The sequence below is a fragment of the Amphiprion ocellaris genome, chromosome 9 (genome assembly GCF_022539595.1).
Source record: "Amphiprion ocellaris isolate individual 3 ecotype Okinawa chromosome 9, ASM2253959v1, whole genome shotgun sequence".
Classification (NCBI taxonomy): domain Eukaryota; kingdom Metazoa; phylum Chordata; class Actinopteri; family Pomacentridae; genus Amphiprion; species Amphiprion ocellaris.
In genome coordinates this window covers 14,264,977-14,284,770 of record NC_072774.1, presented here as the reverse complement: position 1 = coordinate 14,284,770, position 19,794 = coordinate 14,264,977, and the positions used below count along the sequence as shown (strand labels likewise).

Sequence of the window (19,794 nt, the reverse complement as noted above, 5' to 3'; positions counted from 1 at the left end):
ACAAGTGCAGCTGAGTTAGAATCACCAAATAACCCACAGTGTAAGTCTTTGAACAGTGGGAGGAAGCTGGAGCACCTGCAGAGAACCTGCATAGACACAAGGAGAACATGTAAACTCCACACTGCCTTACAATGATTCCTTTACATCTGCAGATGATCTGGTCTTCTTCTATGGAGCTCGACATGTTTGCACCACCATGTGTCTACAGTAGCCCAGATACGCCATCATAGGTTCTCCTGCATGGTGGAAAGTGAGGCAATGGTTGTGCAGTCAGTGGTAATCTGCAACTTCACCACTAGATGCTGCTAAATCTTAGACACAGCACTAAACATTTCATGCACTAACCTTTATCTGGTCAAAATTTATGAACAAAAACAATAAATATAGCACGTATTATTCAGTTTTATCCATTCTTTTTAACACAGGAGAAAATGTATTTGTTGTTTCAACACACAGCACCTCTACATTGTCATCAAACACCCATGTGAGTGCCACCATAAATTTAACTGCAACTGTCATAATAGAAATTAGATTTTTTTTTAATTCTAAGCAAGAAAAAAAATACCGTGCTGAGTTTACAATATGTTCAGTGTAATTTGTTTTACTGACATTCCCACCAACTTCAGCTCAACCTCGTGTTTACTTCTAATAAGCAAGTGCAGCATGCTACTGTGTAAGAAATAACATTACCTGCTAAAGATCAGCCTGTTAGCTTGTATGTATTGTGCCTACACACAGCCCCACGAAGCTGCTGACTCTTATTTCTGTTGCATGTGAAAATGAAATGGTCGTTTTTGGATCTGGTAATCACGAATGTACAAGGACTGTGAGTACCTTGAAACTCAGATCTGTTCAGATTGTAATTAGTAGATTCCCTGAGTAACATGGCATTGAAAAGCTTAATCTTGTATCATATTATTGCAAAACTTCATTTAAGTTGTGCCACTGACATATTCGGAGCAAAAAGGCGTACCAGAGACCTCTTTATTGGATTTATTAAGTTGTATTCAGACACTCAAAACTGATCAGCCCATCACTAGTAATGCTGTTTTACATCATTAAAATTCATTGAGCTGTAAGAGAGACCACCAGTTAGGTTAATTATGCTACCTGCTTATAGCTGTAGGTTAGCAAGTCCAATACAGTCTGTCATATAAAATCGAAGGGCAGTCATCAATAATTAAAACATGATCAACACTGTGCAATGCAATAAAAGTTCCTTTCAAACACGACTATGGACCATTTCTGAGAAAAGTAACAAGACACCAGAGAGGGATTTTGTTAATAACACTACATATACCTAAAAGACCACCACTGCTTAACATTTGACCCATTTGTGACAAGGTCTAGAATGAAAATAAAAAATAAAAATAAAATAAAAAAGCAGACCCTATGTTGAACTGTACAATTGTTCGGAATCTCTAGATAAATTTCCTGGTGAGCACAGGAGCTCTGCAAGCTGTACTAAAGGAAGAAGAAGAAGAAGACAACATTGCGACATTGCACCCTATAACAACATTAGAGTATATTTTCTTTTTTCCACAGACTTGCAACAATGGCTAGTAGTCCAATTTTCTGTTTGTGTGTTGTCTGAACTCTATTCTAAGAACAACCGCCCACTTTGATTCTGACCACCCAGATTGATGCAGGTCGACTACTGGCCTGAACGGAAACAGCAGATTCACAAAGCCGAGAGTTTAACATACAACTAGTCGTATGTTCGAGTCTTTGCAAGACAGCTGACAGAGCAGGATGTTCTACAGTCTTCAGACTTCCTGCTGGTTTTGTTTTCAGCGTCAGTTGCAAAATTTAACATCAGACTTCTGTGATGACACTGCAACTTGACAGCATTCTTTAAATAGCAAAGCCAAATTTGTAAAATCCTGTCATAGCAGCCTTACGTGAGCTTGAAGGTGCTGCTTCCTCATGTTCCAGAACTCTCAAGTTTTCCACAATATGAAGACTTTGCTGCTCAGTATGATGTACAGCAACATCACACTCTCGTGTCTGTCAACAGATGTTTGCACATAATGGGTAGCCAGATGTGTTTCAAGGTCATTTTTCTTCTATGCTCAATAAAACTGCACAGTACCACATTTATTTTCTGCAATTTTCCATTAGGAGCTTTGGATTAACATGTCTCCTTGTGTAACAGATGAGAAGAGGGAGGGGATCTTCGTTTTTCACGACAATCCTTTCCTGGCACTGTCTTCACACACCAGCAGTTCACAACAAACAGTCGGAGAAGTCAGGCATCTGAAGATGGGAACGATTTGGTTTTCTTCTTATTGGGAGCAAAATTTAACCTGCACTCAAAGACTACCAGAGGCAACATCCAGTCAACCCTGTCAAGTGACAAATGAGGCTACACTGTCTCATCAGCAAATCACTTCTCGAAACTCACACAAAAACACAATCACACATTCACAGGTTTCTCGCTTGCTCTTCTTTCTTAAATTGGGGTTAGTCTTCCAACTGAATAGGAGATAAAAATGTGTGTGTTTTTTTAGGCGTTGTAGTGATACATGCATCCATTATACTGATATACACTTCTTAAAAAAGGTTTTAAAAAAAAAAAAAAAGAACATCAACAAAAAAGGTATTAGAAATGCAGCTATACAGAGTCTTTTAGCTATTCCAGGGGAGGGAGGTTGAAGGTCATGACTGACGTCAGGAAGCTGAGGAGCCCGATGTCCAGATGTTGTTCAGTTGAGAGAGAGGGGGGGAGCAGAGCAGGGTGGGATGTGTGTGGGGAAGATGAGCAGGAAAAGCTGGGTTAGTTACTGCAGCAGGGACGGCTGGTGGGCTGAGCCGTCTCTGTCAGGTCCACTCCCCGGTTTCGCCCACTGCTGGCTCCGGCAGCCTGAGGCTCATTCTTGGGTAGCTTCTTTGCTGCAGTGACAAAGATACAGAATCAGGAGTTAGTCACTAGCAATATTAGATCATTATAACATTTATTTTATAGAGTGAGTGAAAGCAGCTGTGAAGGTGGACTAAAGTTACATCGAAAGAACTCAGACCAAACACTAGTCGGCCACAACATTAAAGTCCTCCACAGATCCCACAGACGCTCGACTGCATTGAGATCTGGGGAATCTGGAGGACGAGTAAACACCTTGAACTGTCTATTACGTTCCTCAAACTATACCTGAGCAAAATTCCAGTGATGTAAGGTGCATTTATCGTGCTGAAAGATTTCACTGCAGCAAAAAAAGGGGTGAATGTGGTCTGCAATGTTTACGCAGGAGCTACTGTACTCCCAACACATCGTGCTACTGTAACATGTTTATTTCCTTACCCGTCAGTGGTTAAAATGTGGCCACTTTGTGTACACTGAACAACAGACTTCACAAATGCTGAAAGCAAGCCGGCTAGCGCTCTCTGGTGGACAAACTGTGCACTGGCCACACTGTTTATACCTCAAACCACATTTTACAGTTTGAGCTAACAACTCATAATGTCCAAAAAACCTGCTTGATTACGTTTTTAAGAAAAGCCTAAAATCGGTGTAAAAATATAGCTAAAACTGTCAGAAGCCGCATCACGGTCCATACAGGCTACATCTCTGAAACAGGTCGGTGTCCTTAAAGGACCTGAAGCCTGTCCCTCCTCCTAAATTAGATGGTCTCACTTCACGGAGACCAAAACTGCATTTAGACGAGTATAGCTCAAATGCAGTGTTATTAAACCCTATGATTATCTCGAGGTTGCCAACAAAGCAGGAAGCACTGGTGACAAAGAGGACAACTAATACAACATGTAGGAGGCTGACAGTAAACACTGACAGCTATCGCAACTATTGATTATTTTAGAAATCGAGTATTCTGTCGATTATTCTGGTGATTAATCAAGTAATCAGTTTCCGTGCTTTGCATACAGCATCAAAAGCGGAAGTGAGCGCGCTGTGCAACAGAAATAAACGTCCTGGTGGAATACAGGCGGACATCTGCGGTGTATTGTACATATACAGTATAGTAAAGGGGTATTTTACTAAAACTAAAGCCATGGGAACCCGACATGTATTTAGTTGGTGATGTAGAAATTGCATAAATATGTTTTTATGTTTGGTCCGTTTAAATTGCTGGTACTGCAGCTGATAGAACACAAATAAGAAAACTGATCAGTTTATTAATATTTATTACAGAGAATATTCAATCTCTAACATTAGTTTCACTTTGATTTGACCACAAATTAAAGTGATTTCCTTCATTATGAGACAGTGTCAGACCTACATGCACTTCAATATAATATCATGTTTGAATATAAGAAGTTTTAAAGTTTTACTGTGCAGCTATCTGTTAGAAATAATCAGCTCCATTGATCGGTAAAATAAATACATTACGCACATTTAACAATTTTCTACTACCATTCCTGTCTTACATAATTTCCACTAGCAGCTTTTAACCATCATAAACTGTCCCCTGCCTTTGACCTAATTCAGCTGAAATATGCTCCAGCGCCCCCTGCGACTCTAACGAGGATTATATAGACAATGGATGGATGGATGGATTGTTCTCCACTGAAACAACTTGTTCGCGATAGGTTCATTTTGTGTGGAAAACGAGTCAAATGATGTGTTAAACGCTCCTGTTTGTGTAGACGAGTCTGAAGCAGAAAGTCTGAGTAAACAAAGAAAGGTAACAACCTCCTTCGTGATACCTGTTAACTCTGACTGAGGTTTTAGTTTCCGTCGATCCGACTGACCTTAAAGCCTGACTATGTTCAGCTGCCTTCGTAGTTCAGTCCTCTGATCTGCTAAATGCCAGAAATGCTGGAAAAGTTGCGCCCGTTCAAATCAAAGCATCCTGTCAAATTTAAAATCCCCTTATAATTTATTGATTATAGGTCCTGGGCTGTATAGGATGAAGTCTGGGTCCGGACTTGGACCACGGTCCACCAGTTAATTACTGGAATAACTTGAGGAATCGTTTCAGCCCTAACTGAGAGATTAACAACTTTTTGCAGCCTCTAATAAAACACACAGTTGGTTTTAAACCTGCTGATATATAGTCTCACTCTGCAGTGGATTTTTCATTGATCCAGTTCATCATTGACAGATAATCACTGGAATATGACAACCGCAAATTCTTATGTGCTATTACCCAAGTTTATAGACTGAAGAGAACCAACAGCCTCGTACTGCATTATGGTAGCCAATTATTACAAGATTTGCACTGAAATCCAGACTCAGAAAGAGGTGCTGCCTGATGTGGGACACAGTAAAAGATTGTAGCAAATGGTAAAGAAGCAAACATCACTTCCAACATATCAGACATCACCGTACCATGCACGCACTGCGATGAATCATACAGTAACATGTTGACACAGGACAGGTGCACATCTTTTACTGTTGCTCAATGATATTTCAACAGAGAACGTAAGCCAGAACGCAGACTGTGTGGAGTGTGTCAGGGATATATTAATACAGCTAGTGGCTACCTCTGCTTAGAAGGTCACAAGTAAAATTCCACATCACATTTTATTATTAGAATTTTTATGATATTTTATTTTAACACTCTATAAGTTTTAAACGGAGACACTTACCAATGGCCATGAAAATCTCATTCACGTTCATAGAGGTCTTTGCTGATGTTTCCATGAAAAGCAAGCTGTTATCATCTGCGTATGACTGTGCATCCTATGGAAGTTCAAACAACATCAGGAAATTATGAGTTGAAATGGCTCCAAGTACTTTATAGTTTGAATGGACAAAAAAACTAAACCAGAGGAAGCAAAGCAGTCACGTTCCAAGCAGTCTACAGGGTGTTTCCTCTCCACAAATATGCCTAATTAATAAAAATCATCCTGAGAATCGGTCTGTTTAATGTTTTATGTTCGCTTCAACAGACATGCACACAAACCGCAGTTTATTTGCTAATGAATTCTGTGGTTTTGAGGTAATTAATAGGGTTTTAAGAAAACAAACCTGGAAGTCCAGTGCTCTCTTGTTTGCGAGATCAGCCTTGTTCCCAGCCAGGGCTATTACAATATTTGGACTGGCTTGTCTCTGAAGCTCTTTAACCCAGTTCTTTGCCCGTACAAATGACTCCTGGCAAACAGAACAGGGAAGGGTAAGGGGAGACTCCGTTAGTAAAAATAACAATAAGACCCATGTGATGGAAAGATGAGGAAAACAGGCTGAACTTCCTGTGATGTTAGATTAGGCTGATCTTTTGATGGAGGCCCAGAAGAATCATTAAAATTATGCTTCTGATGAAATATTAGTTGAATGAAAATGTCCACTGGTACAGTAAATTTAGTATTTTGTAGCGTATGGGAGGCAGGGATATAGAATACTGGGTTAAGCAGTGCACAAAAAACAAAAATGTAAAAAATATGAATGACCTGCCTGGTGTTCGTTCAGGGCTTTAAAGTATTTAGATTAGTCTTTAGATCTTTAAAAGTGTCAGGAGGGACTTCATACCTTTTAATTTCCGCTGGCTTTGTCACTGATATAAGCCAATAGTAATGTTGTCATAAATTCTGCTCTACTGTATCTCCTTGTCCAGTGTGACTGACTTTTATTAGCTTTTGATGTCACTGTCAAAGAATGGCACATCTGTTTACAAATATGACATACAAGAAAGCAATCTGAGTCTATATTTCAGGTAAATAGGATCTAACAAAATCATCTACTGTCTTACAGGTGGCTGTTTGTAGACGCAATCAATATATCTGGAATGAAAAGGCAGTGAAAAGTGGACACTATAGTTAATATGCAGACTATGTGCAGGTTAACGATTCCAAATCCAATATGCTCTCTTTGTAATCAAAAAGCCTTCTAAGTGTTCTGATGTGTATCTGTTTAAGTGCCTGTGACATCACTGACAATGACATAAAAATTTTGCTTTGTTCATGTTGAACATGTAACATACGTGAACTGTGAACTGGAATGTATCCTTTTACTGGCCAATCCTGCAGCGCACGTACGATGTCAGGTTGTGGCAAAACAAGACAGTGAACTCTCATATTACGATTCTTGTGTCTTCAGTTTTTGCTGTAAAACTTTAGGTTTTTCACTGAGTTTGTGTAATATAAATAAGCTAACATCTACAGACTACAGCCGACTCTGTACAGAACCATGTTACTAAGCAACCATCAGCTGGCCCAGTTAATTATAAAGTAGCCATTTACAGTATACTGGAATTTAAAAAAAAACAACAACAAAAAAAAACAATTTATGACTCATTTCTGTGTAAAAGACCTGTGTTTTATATCTTGTGTGAAAAATCTAGGTAGAACACTGGGCAATTTTTACATCTGCAGTGCAGATCTCCACACACCACTTACACGCTGCTCACCAGTTTCATTGATGATAATGGCAGCATAGTGACAAAGCAGCCTCTCAACATAAATATGCGTTTAGTGTTGCCATGATGTTACATGCAGGTATTTCTAGATGCAATCAGTATTCCTGAAATTAAGAAATGACGAAAAGCGGATACTCTGTGTTTAACATATGGAACATGTTGAGGTTAAAGATTACAAATATAAACTGTTCGCTTTAAAAAAATACTTTTGAGGGCCTTAATGTGCAACCTTTTTAGAGCCAATGACAAAATGTACATATAAGGCCTATTTACATTGTCTACAAAACACTGTGCTGTTGACTGATGACTCATCTGTTAATGTTTCAAGATACCAAAATAAGTTTCTGTTTTTAGCTCGACTGCTACTAAGAACTTTCAAGATGGAAACCCCCACTGGTTCCTAATCTTTGACAACAACGTAGTGCAAGGCAAGCGAAAACGGCGCAGGTAAGCAACAACCACAAGACAGACAACCTGGTACCTTACGCACCTCATTTGTTATATCATAGACCACAATGGCTGCCTGGGCACCTCTGTAGTACATGGGAGCCAGACTGTGGTAGCGCTCCTGACCAGCTGTGTCCCAGATTTCAAACTTGACTGTTGTGTCGTCCAAACATACCGTCTGAGTCAAGAAGGCAGCTGCAAGGGCACAAAGCAGAGAAACTAATCACAATCGAGTCTTTATCTACTGAGCTACAGATGCATGTTTCAGTGAAGGTAATAAAGGCCAAAGCTGGAAACACACAGGTGGATTCACTGGTTGACTTGCTCCAAATCTGGCAGACGGGACATTTGTAATATCATGTTTAGTATTAAAAATCTGGATAGGTGCTGAAGCAATAAGTAGGTTAGGATTCAATTGGACACAGTGCCTAAACCTGTGTATGCATTCTGAGGAGCCTTGTGGACAACAGTGCTTTGTTTTCTAAGCTTAATTGTAACTTTTAGGTGTGGCTTTGCCTTCCTCTTGCCCTATTATCAAGTGTGAATAGATTAGTTAACAGCCAAAAAGCTGATAGGCATTCAGCGAAATCTGAAATCTTTTCATTTGGCCGGAGGTGACTCAGGAAATAGCACTGTAATGGAATGGATGGAGTCCTATTTGAACATACAATTTCAAGGAAGAAGTACGTTTGGCACAGAGTGATAAAATTATGTAGATGATAACTGACTGCTTTAAGCTCACAAAAGCTGCCGGACATACCAGGAACTAGAAGTGAATGTCCTGGAATTTACCTAATTACCCTCACAGGTCTCTGTTCCTATCAGACTTTTTGGGACTTAGAATTCTCCATCTTCAGTGGTGCACTGAAACCACATCTCTTCATTCTCCCTTCCTCTCAGTTCATTATTATACTGTTTGCATAGTCTTCCTCTACTCTTAGCAATATTTCCTGTACTCTAACGTCACAAGTGCCAATTTTTGCTGTCACATTTTTAATCTATTTACTGTCAGGGGATTATGACTCTTGTGACAGCTATTTGTTTGTGTCCCTATAATGGAGCTTTAGAAAATCAGTGATTATTCTACTGTGCTATTCACTGCAAACCTCACTGTGACAAGAATTACAATTAAAGTATGTCTGTAATATTGATATTTTGCAGGGCTATTTACAGAGAAAAAAGCAACAACACAGCCTTATGAAGATACATACCTCCGATTGTGCTCTCTTGGAATTCATGAAACTGACCCTTGACAAAACGAAGTACAAGACTTGACTTTCCCACTGCTGACTCTCCTAAAAGCACAAGTTTGAACTGGCAAATCTTGTTGCCTGCATTTGGCCCGTTGGGTCGTGTGGCTCCACCTCTACTTGCCATGTCACACTGTCTGGTCTCCTTCCCTGGATGCTGATGGACTGTGAAAAACCGTAGAAAATGCCTGAGCAGAGGACAGAATATAAAGCAAAGTGTCATTATCAGAATAATAAAAATCTAAATGATTCAAAAATCAAAGTTGAGATATAATTTTGATTAAAATTGAAATGTATAGGTTTCCTGTGTTTATTAAAAAATTAAGCCTGTTCTTCTCTAAAATATTTAGCCTGCAGCTTTTAGTTAATGACCTATGCTACCATTCCTAAATTGTGATGCAAGCACACACCAAAACATTTTAAAATTGAATTAACATGGTTACATACATGCTTAACGCCGGAGATACAATTACTTAGAAACAGAGGTGTGTACTGTTAACTCTAGATCATTCCCCACTAGTTCCAAAATGCTTGCTCATTAGATTTGCTGGATTTCTCTCTGTGCTGCCTGTATACAGGTGGATTGTAAAGTGCTATGAAATAACTTATGGTGTGACGGTATATAGATAAAACTGACCTGAACAGCATTAAATTTTCGGTCTAAACTAGCTATAAAAAGCTAAGAAATCTCGAAGAAACTAAAACATTTATGCCCAGATTGCTACATATTTTTGGAAACTGGGGAAGTATTTAGGATTTTTAAGAATTTATCCTTTTTAGAAAGTTTTTTTTTTGTATTGTTGATAAATATTTCCTTCAAAAACTATTTCCTGTACTTTGTTACGCATCAACTCAACAAACGTTTCACATTACCAGCTATACTTTCTTTCCGCACCAAACAATAGTTGGTTGCTTGCCATAGCGACTAACTACGATAACAGGTTTGGCAAAAGCATACTGGAGTTTGGCAGACAGTGAGCGTCAATTTTCCACCTGACATTAAGCCTATTATTTTGGAAACTGATGTGACACAAAGAGAAAGAGCAAAATTTCTATATCAAAAGGTCCAAAGTATCTGCTTTGCATCAATCCAACTGATACTACAAATGGCAAGTAAACCAACTGGTGTGGCTGTGAAAATCTCAAAACCAACCCACTTGCAACTTGTGTGGGAGGTTCCAAGTTATGTTAAGCAGACTGTTACAAAGGGGATTATGACACGAGTCTGGGCACATATGTGGGAAAACATTCCAGAGTTAAGTTACAGTTAATGTTTCCTGTGAATGCGTCTGTAGTATAAAGGTGAATAACATCAACAACCATATTAAACAGACAATAACAACACGAGGTTGTCTCTATAACTTAGACATTTCTCATTACCCCCGACCAAGTAAACGCAGTGTATCATTCCAAAAATAATGACTGTCAACTTCGTCGAAATCGCGTTACGACACACAGATAACCACAAATAACCTGTTATGCTGTTGCCGACTGGCTCGAATTAGCAGAGTAACAACTGCTAGCGTTAGCAACATAGCTAGCTGGTAAGTTGAAAATGTCTATCCAAAAACCACTTCTACCTGTAATAATGCGTAGTATGGCCTTTGTAACGTTAGTTTCAATTCGGATAGCATCCTACAAACCAAGCTTATACACACTAAATATGACATTTATGGAACGTTTGAGAAAACTCAGATGATGCAGGTTTGGGTGTGTACAGCTAGTGACAGTTTGCTAACGTTAGCTACATGACGGTGAATTAGCGAACTACCAATCAATAAGTGCTCTAAACGGCACTGCAGACGTTTGTTGTATTAAAAGTGGGTCAATGTAATAGTGATCTCAACGCGACGACTTATCCGGATTTAAGAGCCCACAAGGTTAACTTATTATGCTAACTAGCACGGCCCTTCCAGTGTCGGCTAGCAAGAAACTGGGCTGGCTAACACAGTAGGCAAATGTTGTTTAGCTGCGGCCGCATCGGGAGGAGCCCTCCGGATAGCCATTAGCTAGCTAGCTATAGCTAATATTAGCTACTCACCTACCAAAAAGAGGAACCTAGTTATATGAATAGTGCCTCCAGGACAGTATGTGCTGCACTTCAGAGTCTGTTCACAGTGTGTAGAGCACCCAGCCAGCTACTATAACGTTAGATTTCATAAGGCTCCGCGATCTCCCTCTCCCACTTCTTTCAACTTCCCTTTTCGCATTGTACGAAGGATGATGACAGATCGTATGACTGGAATTGACAATCCGCCTGCGTATCTGTTCCGCGGACCAATCATAGGTTAGGAATTATTCCCAATTTACCAGTGTGTCTTTCCACAGAACTACAAGACACATCAACAAAAAACTTACAAGAATCTCTACAGGATATAGACAGAAAAAAATAGTTTATTTAAAGGTTTACTGTGTAAAAAAAAAAAAAAAAAAAAAAAAAAAGAAATAAAGGAAAAGGGAAAAAAAGAAATAGAAACTGATTGACAGTCAGTTTAAACAACTTGGGATGCCATCCCTATTAGTTTGCATACTTTTTGCTTGTTCTAATTTGAATCTTGTATTCAGCTGAGATAAGGTATCTGTCCTGTCGCGGTATCTCTTCAACTCATGAGTGATGTTGCTAAGCAACAAAACTCAAACGAGTGCACAGCTAACCGTCCGAATATTTAGAAATACGCGTCGCTGCAAACTTGTTTAATGCTAAAACTTTCCTCCAGTCGCAAGCTGTTAAACAAGACGAACGTTAAAGATACATGTAGGTCTGTTTCTGTTACGTGTTAAATAAAGATGAGTGTGACTGGTGGAAATACTTCTTCGGACCGAATAAAATATACAGAAAGAGGCCTAAACATACCGAAGGTGAGTCAGTTTAAACATAACGCTAGCTAGCTTGCTAACACGGCTAGCTGTGTGTCGGTTTGGCTTAAAAAATTTCCGAACGAATATTATATGTTTAATCCTGTGCAATTTTTTCTTTTCACACCAGGCTGGGAAGCTAATACCTGTAGGAGACAGGACTGAGACTTGTTTAACAGAAGTGGCAAATGTAAGTCGATATTTTTTTAGTGTGTGCATGAATATTGAATATTGTATATATATATATATATGAATATTTAATTTGTTCTGAAGTAGGCCATTTCCCCAGTTTGTGCGTGCATAACACAGCTGAAATATTTAATTGCGATTTTTCTGACAGACAATGCAATTTGCACTGTAGTTTTTAAGTCCTGCTTCATTTCAGTATTCAGTATGTAATATATTTTAAATTTATGACGAACTATTACCACATGAGACATCATTACCATGTGACTGTAACACATGGAGGACGACCTGAAATTGTAAAACTATTGTCTTATCATTTTAAGAAAGGTGTACAAAACGGTGGTGAGACCAGCAATGCTATATGGTTTAGAGACAGTAGCACTGAGGAAAAGACAGGAGCAGAACTGAAGGTAGCAGAGATTAAAATGTTAAGGTTCTCTTTGGGAATGACCAGGACAGATAGGATCAAGAATGAGTACAACAGAGGGATAACGCAGGTTAAATGTTTTGGAGCTCAAGCCAGAGAGGCCAAACTGAAATGGGTTGGACATGTACAGAGGAAAAGTAGTGAATGTATCAGTACAAGGATGCCGAGTTTTGAACTGCTGGGCAGGAGGCCTAGTGGAAGACCAGAGATGAGTGTTATGGATGTAGTGAAAGAGACATGAAGTTAGTTGGAGTGAGAGAAGAGGATGCAGAGGATAGGGTTAGATGGAAGCAGATGATTCGCTGTGGTGACTCCTGAAGGTAAAACCCCAAAGTAAAAGAAGAAGATTGTCTCATCACTTTAAACCTTGGAACAGATTTCTTTCATAACATACATCCTAAATTGCAGCCTTTGCAATGTATGAATTGCATCGTTTTAAACTGTGATAGCGAAAGGATGCTGAAATCTTAAAGTTTTGTGTTCCTATGTGTACAATAAAAGTTTCAGTTATCCTCACACAGTTTATGGTTATTTCTGAGTTCTTGAGAAAAAACTTCTTGAATATGTTTTGCAGCTTCAAGGTTTTCATATTCTTTCATATCAAAATCCTTTCAGCCCCCGACCCCACCGGTGGTAAGAAAATTCCGCCAGAGCAGTCAACCAGCTCCAGGAGCTATCAGGGTACATCGCGGGAAGACAGATGACCCAGATGTTGCCAGCACTCTTATTCATGGTATTAGCACCAAACCATCCCTCAGTGTGAGTACCACATTATTTAGATCAGTGCCAATCAATAATTTATTGCTCTGCTTTATGGTGAGGTTGATAGGTCTCAAAACCTTGGTCTTACAGATTTTGGAGTAAAACTTCTTTGCCTTTTTGACATGTTATAATGTTGCTGATAGTCTAGTTCCACACGATAATGTGTTTTGATGAAGTTTCTGGATTTTTCCTCTCTCTTAATGGGTCCTTGGATGGTGACCACATATGACAGTAAACATTATCATTCCCTTTACAATAAATGCAATAAATGTAGATTACATTTTGACAGAAATGTATGCATTTTTCTGAGCATTTGATAAGCAAATAGGTCTTTTTTTCTTGAGTAAATGAACTTCAATTAACAAAACTAGTTAAAAATGTCTTTTTTTACTCCCAAATTTTACCATTTTGGCAGTGGTGATGGCGCTGACTGAAATCTCTTTGGGTGTGTGCCTGAAAGCTATTTGGGGGGTGCCAAAAATTCATGTATGCAAGAAAAACCCTGGGGTTATTTCTCTTGAATGTTTGAGCCTCACTCTTTAGAATAATGTATGCTCAGAGTTTGACACTAGAAGGTAGTTTTCACATTCATTTGCTGGAGGCAGAAGGTTTCTCTGTACTCACTTCAGTCCCATCTGAGTTGAAGCTGTGTACCTGTTATAATGATCTGTGAAATACCAATAGTTCGGAAGCTATTCCCGCTCCAGTAGGCAAAGGAGATGTAGTTACTTGAAGCGTGCAGTGCATATACAATGAGAGTGGTCTTCGTAATCTAAGAGACTTTTTGTGTCCATTGTAAACTTTTTGAATTAAAATATATTTGCATATTCATAAATTTTTGATTTTGCTATGAAATAGGAAATACTTGTGTTGTTTAGGAATTTCTAACAAGATAACTGAAGTTATTTTTTTATAGAAAAAACACAGTATTATATACACACACACACACACACACACACACACACACACACACACACACACACACACACATATATGTATTCTGACCATGTCTGATGGTAATGTAATTACTGGTATTTTTTTAATTTAAGCAAAAAAGAAAAACTGTGCTAATATGCTAAGCATCTATTGATGTCATACAATCAGAATTTGGTTATAAGTTCTTTACTTTTGTTTTATTCCAACAGAGTGAAAACCTGCTAAATCCTCCCAAAAAGACCTTGTTCCAACAGAAGTTGCAAGAACTTAGTGACTCTGTTTACGCCTCAAGCAAGAAAGCACCGATAGGCAGGTCACATGACCAACATGCTAATCTCCCCACCTGGTACAACGACAAAACTACATTTGGTGTGAAAACACTTAAAGGTTTGCATAATATCCAATAAATGGATGGCTGATACAGTAAAAAAAAAAAAAAAAAAAAAAAAGGTTTAATTCTGGTAAGACACAAATGCTGAAATGTAAAATGCAAATATTTATTTAGCATTTATTTCTCATTAAGGAAGAAATCATTATACTGAAATGATGAGCCTCCTCCTTGCTTTTGAATGTCTCTCATTTCTTTTATTCAGGGTTGAATGCAGGAGAGCTTATTAACCCTTCAAAAACATCAGAGGAGATAGAGACGGATGCTAAGGAGAGCCATGAAGCTTACATTCGTAACCATAATGCCTATTTTGTTGGTGAGAAGACAGTAAAAATTCCTACTGTGCCTCAGTTCTTCACCATTACTACCCACAAGCTGTTTGTTTGTTGAATGTCATTTGCATTCAATACAATATACAACATGATTCTCCTACTTAAGGTGAACAAATCGATAGAAAGTATGACTGGAGTCACTACAGTAAAGACAGCAGTTTTGGTGTTCCCACACCTCATTGCAATGATGGTCGTAATATTTGGAAAACTCTCCACTGGCTGGAGGAGCCACAGAAGTAAGTGCTCAAATGAAAAAAACCCACAAATCTAACTGTTTTATCCCAGATTTCCCTTACACTATACATACATTCAGTATGTATCTATTCTAAAATTATAAATATTTTGCAACAGGTTTCACAATCCTAATCCTGTTTGGAAGAGATCTGGGAACAGCGAAAGCCTAGCAGCACACATTGGCAAAGCCAATAACAAGTAAGTTTTTGTCACTTCTTCAAACCAGTTCTGTGATCTCTGACTAGCTGTACAACAATTTTTAAACTTTTTTCTCAATAAACCGATCTTTACAGGAGAGGATATACCTTGCACGTTCCACCTGGTCACACTTTCGGCATTCTCTTGCCGCATGATGAATATGGTAGAGTTCATGTAAAAATGTTTTTCATGCTATATCCTGGAATATATAAGATATAGCAGATTTTGTTTATGCTAAAAAATACACGTCAGAGCTGTTTTGTTAATTTGCCTGCTTCCTCCACAGGTCTTGGAGATATAATCCACTCCACAGAGCCAGGGAAGTTCGTGAGAGGCCAAGATAGACAGCGCAGCCTGGTCAGTGCAGTAATACACCACCTCAAGAAGGTCAACTTCCACAAATTCCCTTCCTTGCTGAAGGGATTCAGATATTATGACAAGGTAGGAATGTAGTGTGCAGAGTAACACAGTATGAACTCCCAAACATTTTTTTATATCAAGGAATATTCAAATAAAGCAGAGAACATTCTTTCCCAAAGTGGACACTGATCCACAACCACAGTGACAATAAACAACATTAATGAAAGCTGAGTTCTGTTTAGTCCCGGCCACCTATTACCAGGGTTATTAGCCACACCTATGTTTGGTAAGGCAAAATGTCTGCAATGAGGAAGTTGCCTGGTTTAAAATTAGGCCAAGAATGTGACCCTGTGTTAAGACAGGTGACAAAGTAAGAATGCTTCTATAATTCCTGTTTTGCAGTCCCACGGTTGAAAGCACATACTTTAATCATTGAGCATTTTCATGTATGTCTGTTTCATGTAAATGACTAATTCCATAAAAAATTTGTTGTACTTCTGCACAATGACAATAAAGTCTCTTTATCGTTGTCTTCATGACTAGAAAGGAAATGGGATGATTGACAAAGAGGACCTGCTGACAGTATGCCATCAGTTCCAGCTGGATGTTAATGGGCCGGTTCTGGATGACCTGATGGATTACTGTGATACAGACAAGGATGGACTTATCAACTTCCTGGAGTTTGCTAACTTTCTCAACTGGAAGGACAAGATGCCCATCAACAGCCAAGAGCAAAACATTTTGACAAAAGGTCAGTCAGTTACACCTTTGTTTTGTTGGAGCACTTTAATTCACATAAACATTTTTATGTACTGATTTTTGAACACCAACATCATGCTGAAAAGTTTTCCAGTCTTGACAGTTGTGACTCAAGTTTATGCAGAGATTGCATGAACATTCTTTTGTTTTATTTGTGTCTTGCAGAGTATTGGACCAGCACAGGTCCAGTCAGCACAGAAAGGAAAGCTTTCTCAGAATTAGAACAGCCTTGTCACTCTCAGGGCTTAATTAAACCTGAGGATCTAAAGCCTGTTGAGCCAGGCAGCTCACTGAAGACTGTCAGGACCTTGAGGCGATCGATTGCAGACCCAGACCACTTCGTGACCTCATCCTCCCTTATCGGGGCTGTCAGTGATGGTCCGGTTGCATTAAGTAAGTCAGGTTGAGAGGTTCGTCATGACAAAGGTGTTGCGCACTAGATACACATTATTGCACAGTGCTACATGTCTGCACTTTGTCCTTAAGAACATAAAGGATCAAATTACATGAAGTGGGATTTGTAGGTGGCAGCATAGTTCATTTGTTGCCATACTGTGCACTGTAAAGGAAAGCAGGTTGATCAACAGAGGACACACTGGTAAAACATAAGTACCACTCGTTGCCAGGAGCTATTCCCATTACCAAAAACAATGCAGGGTACATGTAGACATGCCGTCCTTAATCACAAATATCTGACATAGTCGTAGCACAATTCAGAATTAGTTTCTGCTCAGAAAATGGTGTTTTGTCTCTGTGGAGTAGTCTGGCCAGAAAGTTCAGGGAGGTGGTAGGCAGGCAGACTCAGTAGCCTTCCTGTGTGCAAAAGAGGTGAATATTTTATCTTACAGTGCTTCTCTGCTCATGTGAAAAAGTAACAAAACAATGCAAGAAAATATTTGATAAGGAAAAATAACTTCAAGTGTAACCCCTAGCTATTCAAAAAATGGCACAATTTGGCAGCACATCCCCACCTGTCTCTGGGGTCACACAATGTCTACTGCTTATATATGGTGGTAAATTCACACCTTTATCACTTCAGCCCTACCATCAAACAGCACGGTGGCCTAATCTATAACCTTGATGCAAACAAAACTACAAACAAAAGCACTGTACACACTACAGACTTGTTGGCATTTCCAAATGTCTCCCTTGGATGCAAACATTTGAAGTCACTACTGAGTGATGGCCTTTAATACAAAAGAAACATTCTTAAAAAAAGAAAAAACCCGCCACTTGGTCTGGCCCAGTGATGTCACTCTGACATCAGCAATACCATAAATTCAGGACGTGCTGGGCAGACAGGCCCCTCCCAAACACTAATTCTGCATGTTGAATTTGAACAAAGGAACAAACAAAGGTAAGTATGAACAAAAGAACAAACATTTAAACCACATTTGACATGTAATTTAATAAATGATAACTAAAACTACGTAATGTCTGTTTTGCTTGAATTCCCCAAATGAGGGATGTAAACTGTACAAACAAACTTAGGATAGTATGCAATGATACACTAGCATGGTTACTCTAGAGCAAAATACACATAATGAAAACGACATTGTGTAATGTATTGAATGAAAGTGTCCAGGAACAAGTGGTGAGGAAAAATGTTGGCTTTGCACCCACTTTGTCACAGTCTCATGAGTGACAACTGCAAACTAAAAGCACTCTATCCATAAAACCTTTTGCATTTTACATGTTTGAGGAAATCTGTTGACAAACACGTTTTAAAAATTAGTTATTTAACTTATACAATTTTCATTCACTGTCCTCTCTTTACATAGGTAGCCGCACCTACGGGATCCCATCTGTGCGCTCAGACCTTCCAGCTCCTCGTATCAAAAGAGTCAGTGACACAAATAACTATGGTGATGCATCTACTGCTGCAAATCTTCTACATCCGTCAGTTCACGCTGACCATGGTGTTCATGAGGAACACTTCTTCTGTCCTCGCACCAAGCAGGAGGTACGTTCTGCACAACTATGAAACCTGACTCACTGCCTTTGGGAGATATGTTACTGGCTGTTTTTAATATGAAAGACTGAATTGTTATTACTAATCAAGTGGACTTTTTTTAATGGGTATGGAAAGAAGGAGGCAGATGTTGGTAAAACAGCAGACCTTCTTGTCTTTTTGACTGAAGAAAGCCCAGGTGGTACTAATAATCTTAATTGGATCTGTTCTGCTTAGATGCATCATTATTCAAGGCAGTAAAGCTGCATTCACAATACTAGACCCTGTACCTGCCACCTAAAATCAACACAGCAATCTTTAATATCTTAAACTACATTTATGTGTGACCTATCAAAATATCTGTTTACCAAAGGCATTTTTTATTGCAGCAATAATTTAGACAACATAACAAGTCCAGTTAGTGGACAGTTTTTTCTGTTTACATGCTCAACTGAACTCCAAAGACTTCACTGAAATCATAACTCAGACTGGAGGGCGTTTTTTGTTATTTAAATAATTAAGGCTGCTTGTCACAAAAATGGAAATCTAGTGAGAGACTTTGTTTTGTTCAATTGGATGTGCCTTTTCTGTGATCTCTGTCTAACTCATAATTTTTTCTATTTGTTGATTATGTGTTGTTTGAATTACCATTTACCAGCAGATGTTCATGTTTTTTAACATTTTTTCCAGGAAAAGTTAAATGAACTTTTCCATCAGCAGCCTATTTCAAATTCATTCTGTTCTTTGTTCAGATTGGTCTTTGAAAGTCTTTATCCTGCTGCAGTGTAGGTTCACTGCAGTAAAATAAACAGAACAAAGAATAAATTAATGAACAAATAAGTCAACATTAAACCTCACAGATTTTTTTTTTAAGCCAGTGACAACTTTTAACCTCTTTATCGCAGATTGCAGAGATCTTCAAAAATGTTGGTGTGGATATTTCTGAGGACACGTTTGAGGAGGCCTGGAAGCTGGCATCCATGAAGCAACCGAATGGGGAGGTTTGTGTGGAGGTTTTCCGTAATATACTCAAGGAAATAAAAGCAATGTAATGATCTTGTTTTTTTTGTTTGTTTTGTTTTTTTTTTTTAACTGGTACTTTTTTTTTTTTTTGGCTCATCACAGTCAAGTTTTCCATCTGGCAATGTATCTGGAGGCTGGTGGAAACCTTGTACCTCCAACATGTTTTAATTTGATGGGAGAGCATTTTTACAAAATGAAGCAAAATAGATTCAACCCATGTAGGAGTAAACATTCATCTGAGTAAACATTCATTATGAAGTTTTCACTTGACACCCATAATGCAACACTACTTTTTTCAGGCACCTCTTCTTCAGGTAAAGCCTTCTGATAAAAAAAAAGTAAATCACAAGCTGTTTGTATTTTGTCTTTGAAAGT

The 19,794-nt window shown here is 38.7% G+C and overlaps 2 protein-coding genes across 3 annotated transcripts; one reads left to right on the top strand and one right to left on the bottom strand.

Annotated features, from left to right (window-relative positions):
• Positions 1-979: 979 nt before the first annotated feature.
• rab5ab (RAB5A, member RAS oncogene family, b) lies at positions 980-11,207 on the bottom strand. Of its 2 annotated transcripts, none has more exons than XM_023266544.3 (6): positions 11,053-11,207; positions 8,969-9,195; positions 7,801-7,952; positions 5,927-6,049; positions 5,545-5,638; positions 980-2,892 (listed from the first exon to the last, which is right to left on the bottom strand). In XM_023266544.3, exons 2-6 carry the CDS (start codon positions 9,132-9,134, stop codon positions 2,777-2,779), a joined length of 651 nt encoding a protein of 216 aa, XP_023122312.1. In that variant the 5' UTR covers positions 9,135-9,195; positions 11,053-11,207; the 3' UTR covers positions 980-2,776. The 2 variants fall into 2 exon arrangements, with proteins under 2 accessions (XP_023122312.1, XP_023122313.1); XM_023266545.3 differs by having other exon boundaries at positions 11,049-11,203.
• A 161-nt stretch (positions 11,208-11,368) lies between these two features.
• Positions 11,369-19,456, top strand: efhb (EF-hand domain family, member B). The gene is made up of 13 exons (XM_023266552.3): positions 11,369-11,866; positions 11,994-12,053; positions 13,092-13,235; positions 14,384-14,561; positions 14,768-14,878; positions 15,001-15,130; positions 15,246-15,326; positions 15,422-15,489; positions 15,613-15,767; positions 16,230-16,437; positions 16,611-16,838; positions 18,227-18,408; positions 19,302-19,456. Exons 1-13 carry the CDS (start codon positions 11,795-11,797, stop codon positions 19,446-19,448), a joined length of 1,764 nt encoding a protein of 587 aa, XP_023122320.1. The 5' UTR covers positions 11,369-11,794; the 3' UTR covers positions 19,449-19,456.
• The last annotated feature ends 338 nt before the right edge of the window (positions 19,457-19,794 follow it).

Coding starts and splice junctions, on each gene's coding strand:
- rab5ab (XM_023266544.3), bottom strand. CDS start 9,134: ATGGCAAGTAGAGGTGGAGCCACACGACCCAACGGGCCAAATGCAGGC. Junction 7,953..8,968: donor CCAAGAGAGCACAATCGGAG/GTATGTATCTTC, acceptor GTGCCCTTGCAG/CTGCCTTCTTGACTCAGACG. Junction 5,639..5,926: donor AGAGAGCACTGGACTTCCAG/GTTTGTTTTCTT, acceptor GAACTTCCATAG/GATGCACAGTCATACGCAGA.
- efhb (XM_023266552.3), top strand. CDS start 11,795: ATGAGTGTGACTGGTGGAAATACTTCTTCGGACCGAATAAAATATACA. Junction 11,867..11,993: donor GAGGCCTAAACATACCGAAG/GTGAGTCAGTTT, acceptor TTTTCACACCAG/GCTGGGAAGCTAATACCTGT. Junction 14,562..14,767: donor TGGTGTGAAAACACTTAAAG/GTTTGCATAATA, acceptor TCTTTTATTCAG/GGTTGAATGCAGGAGAGCTT.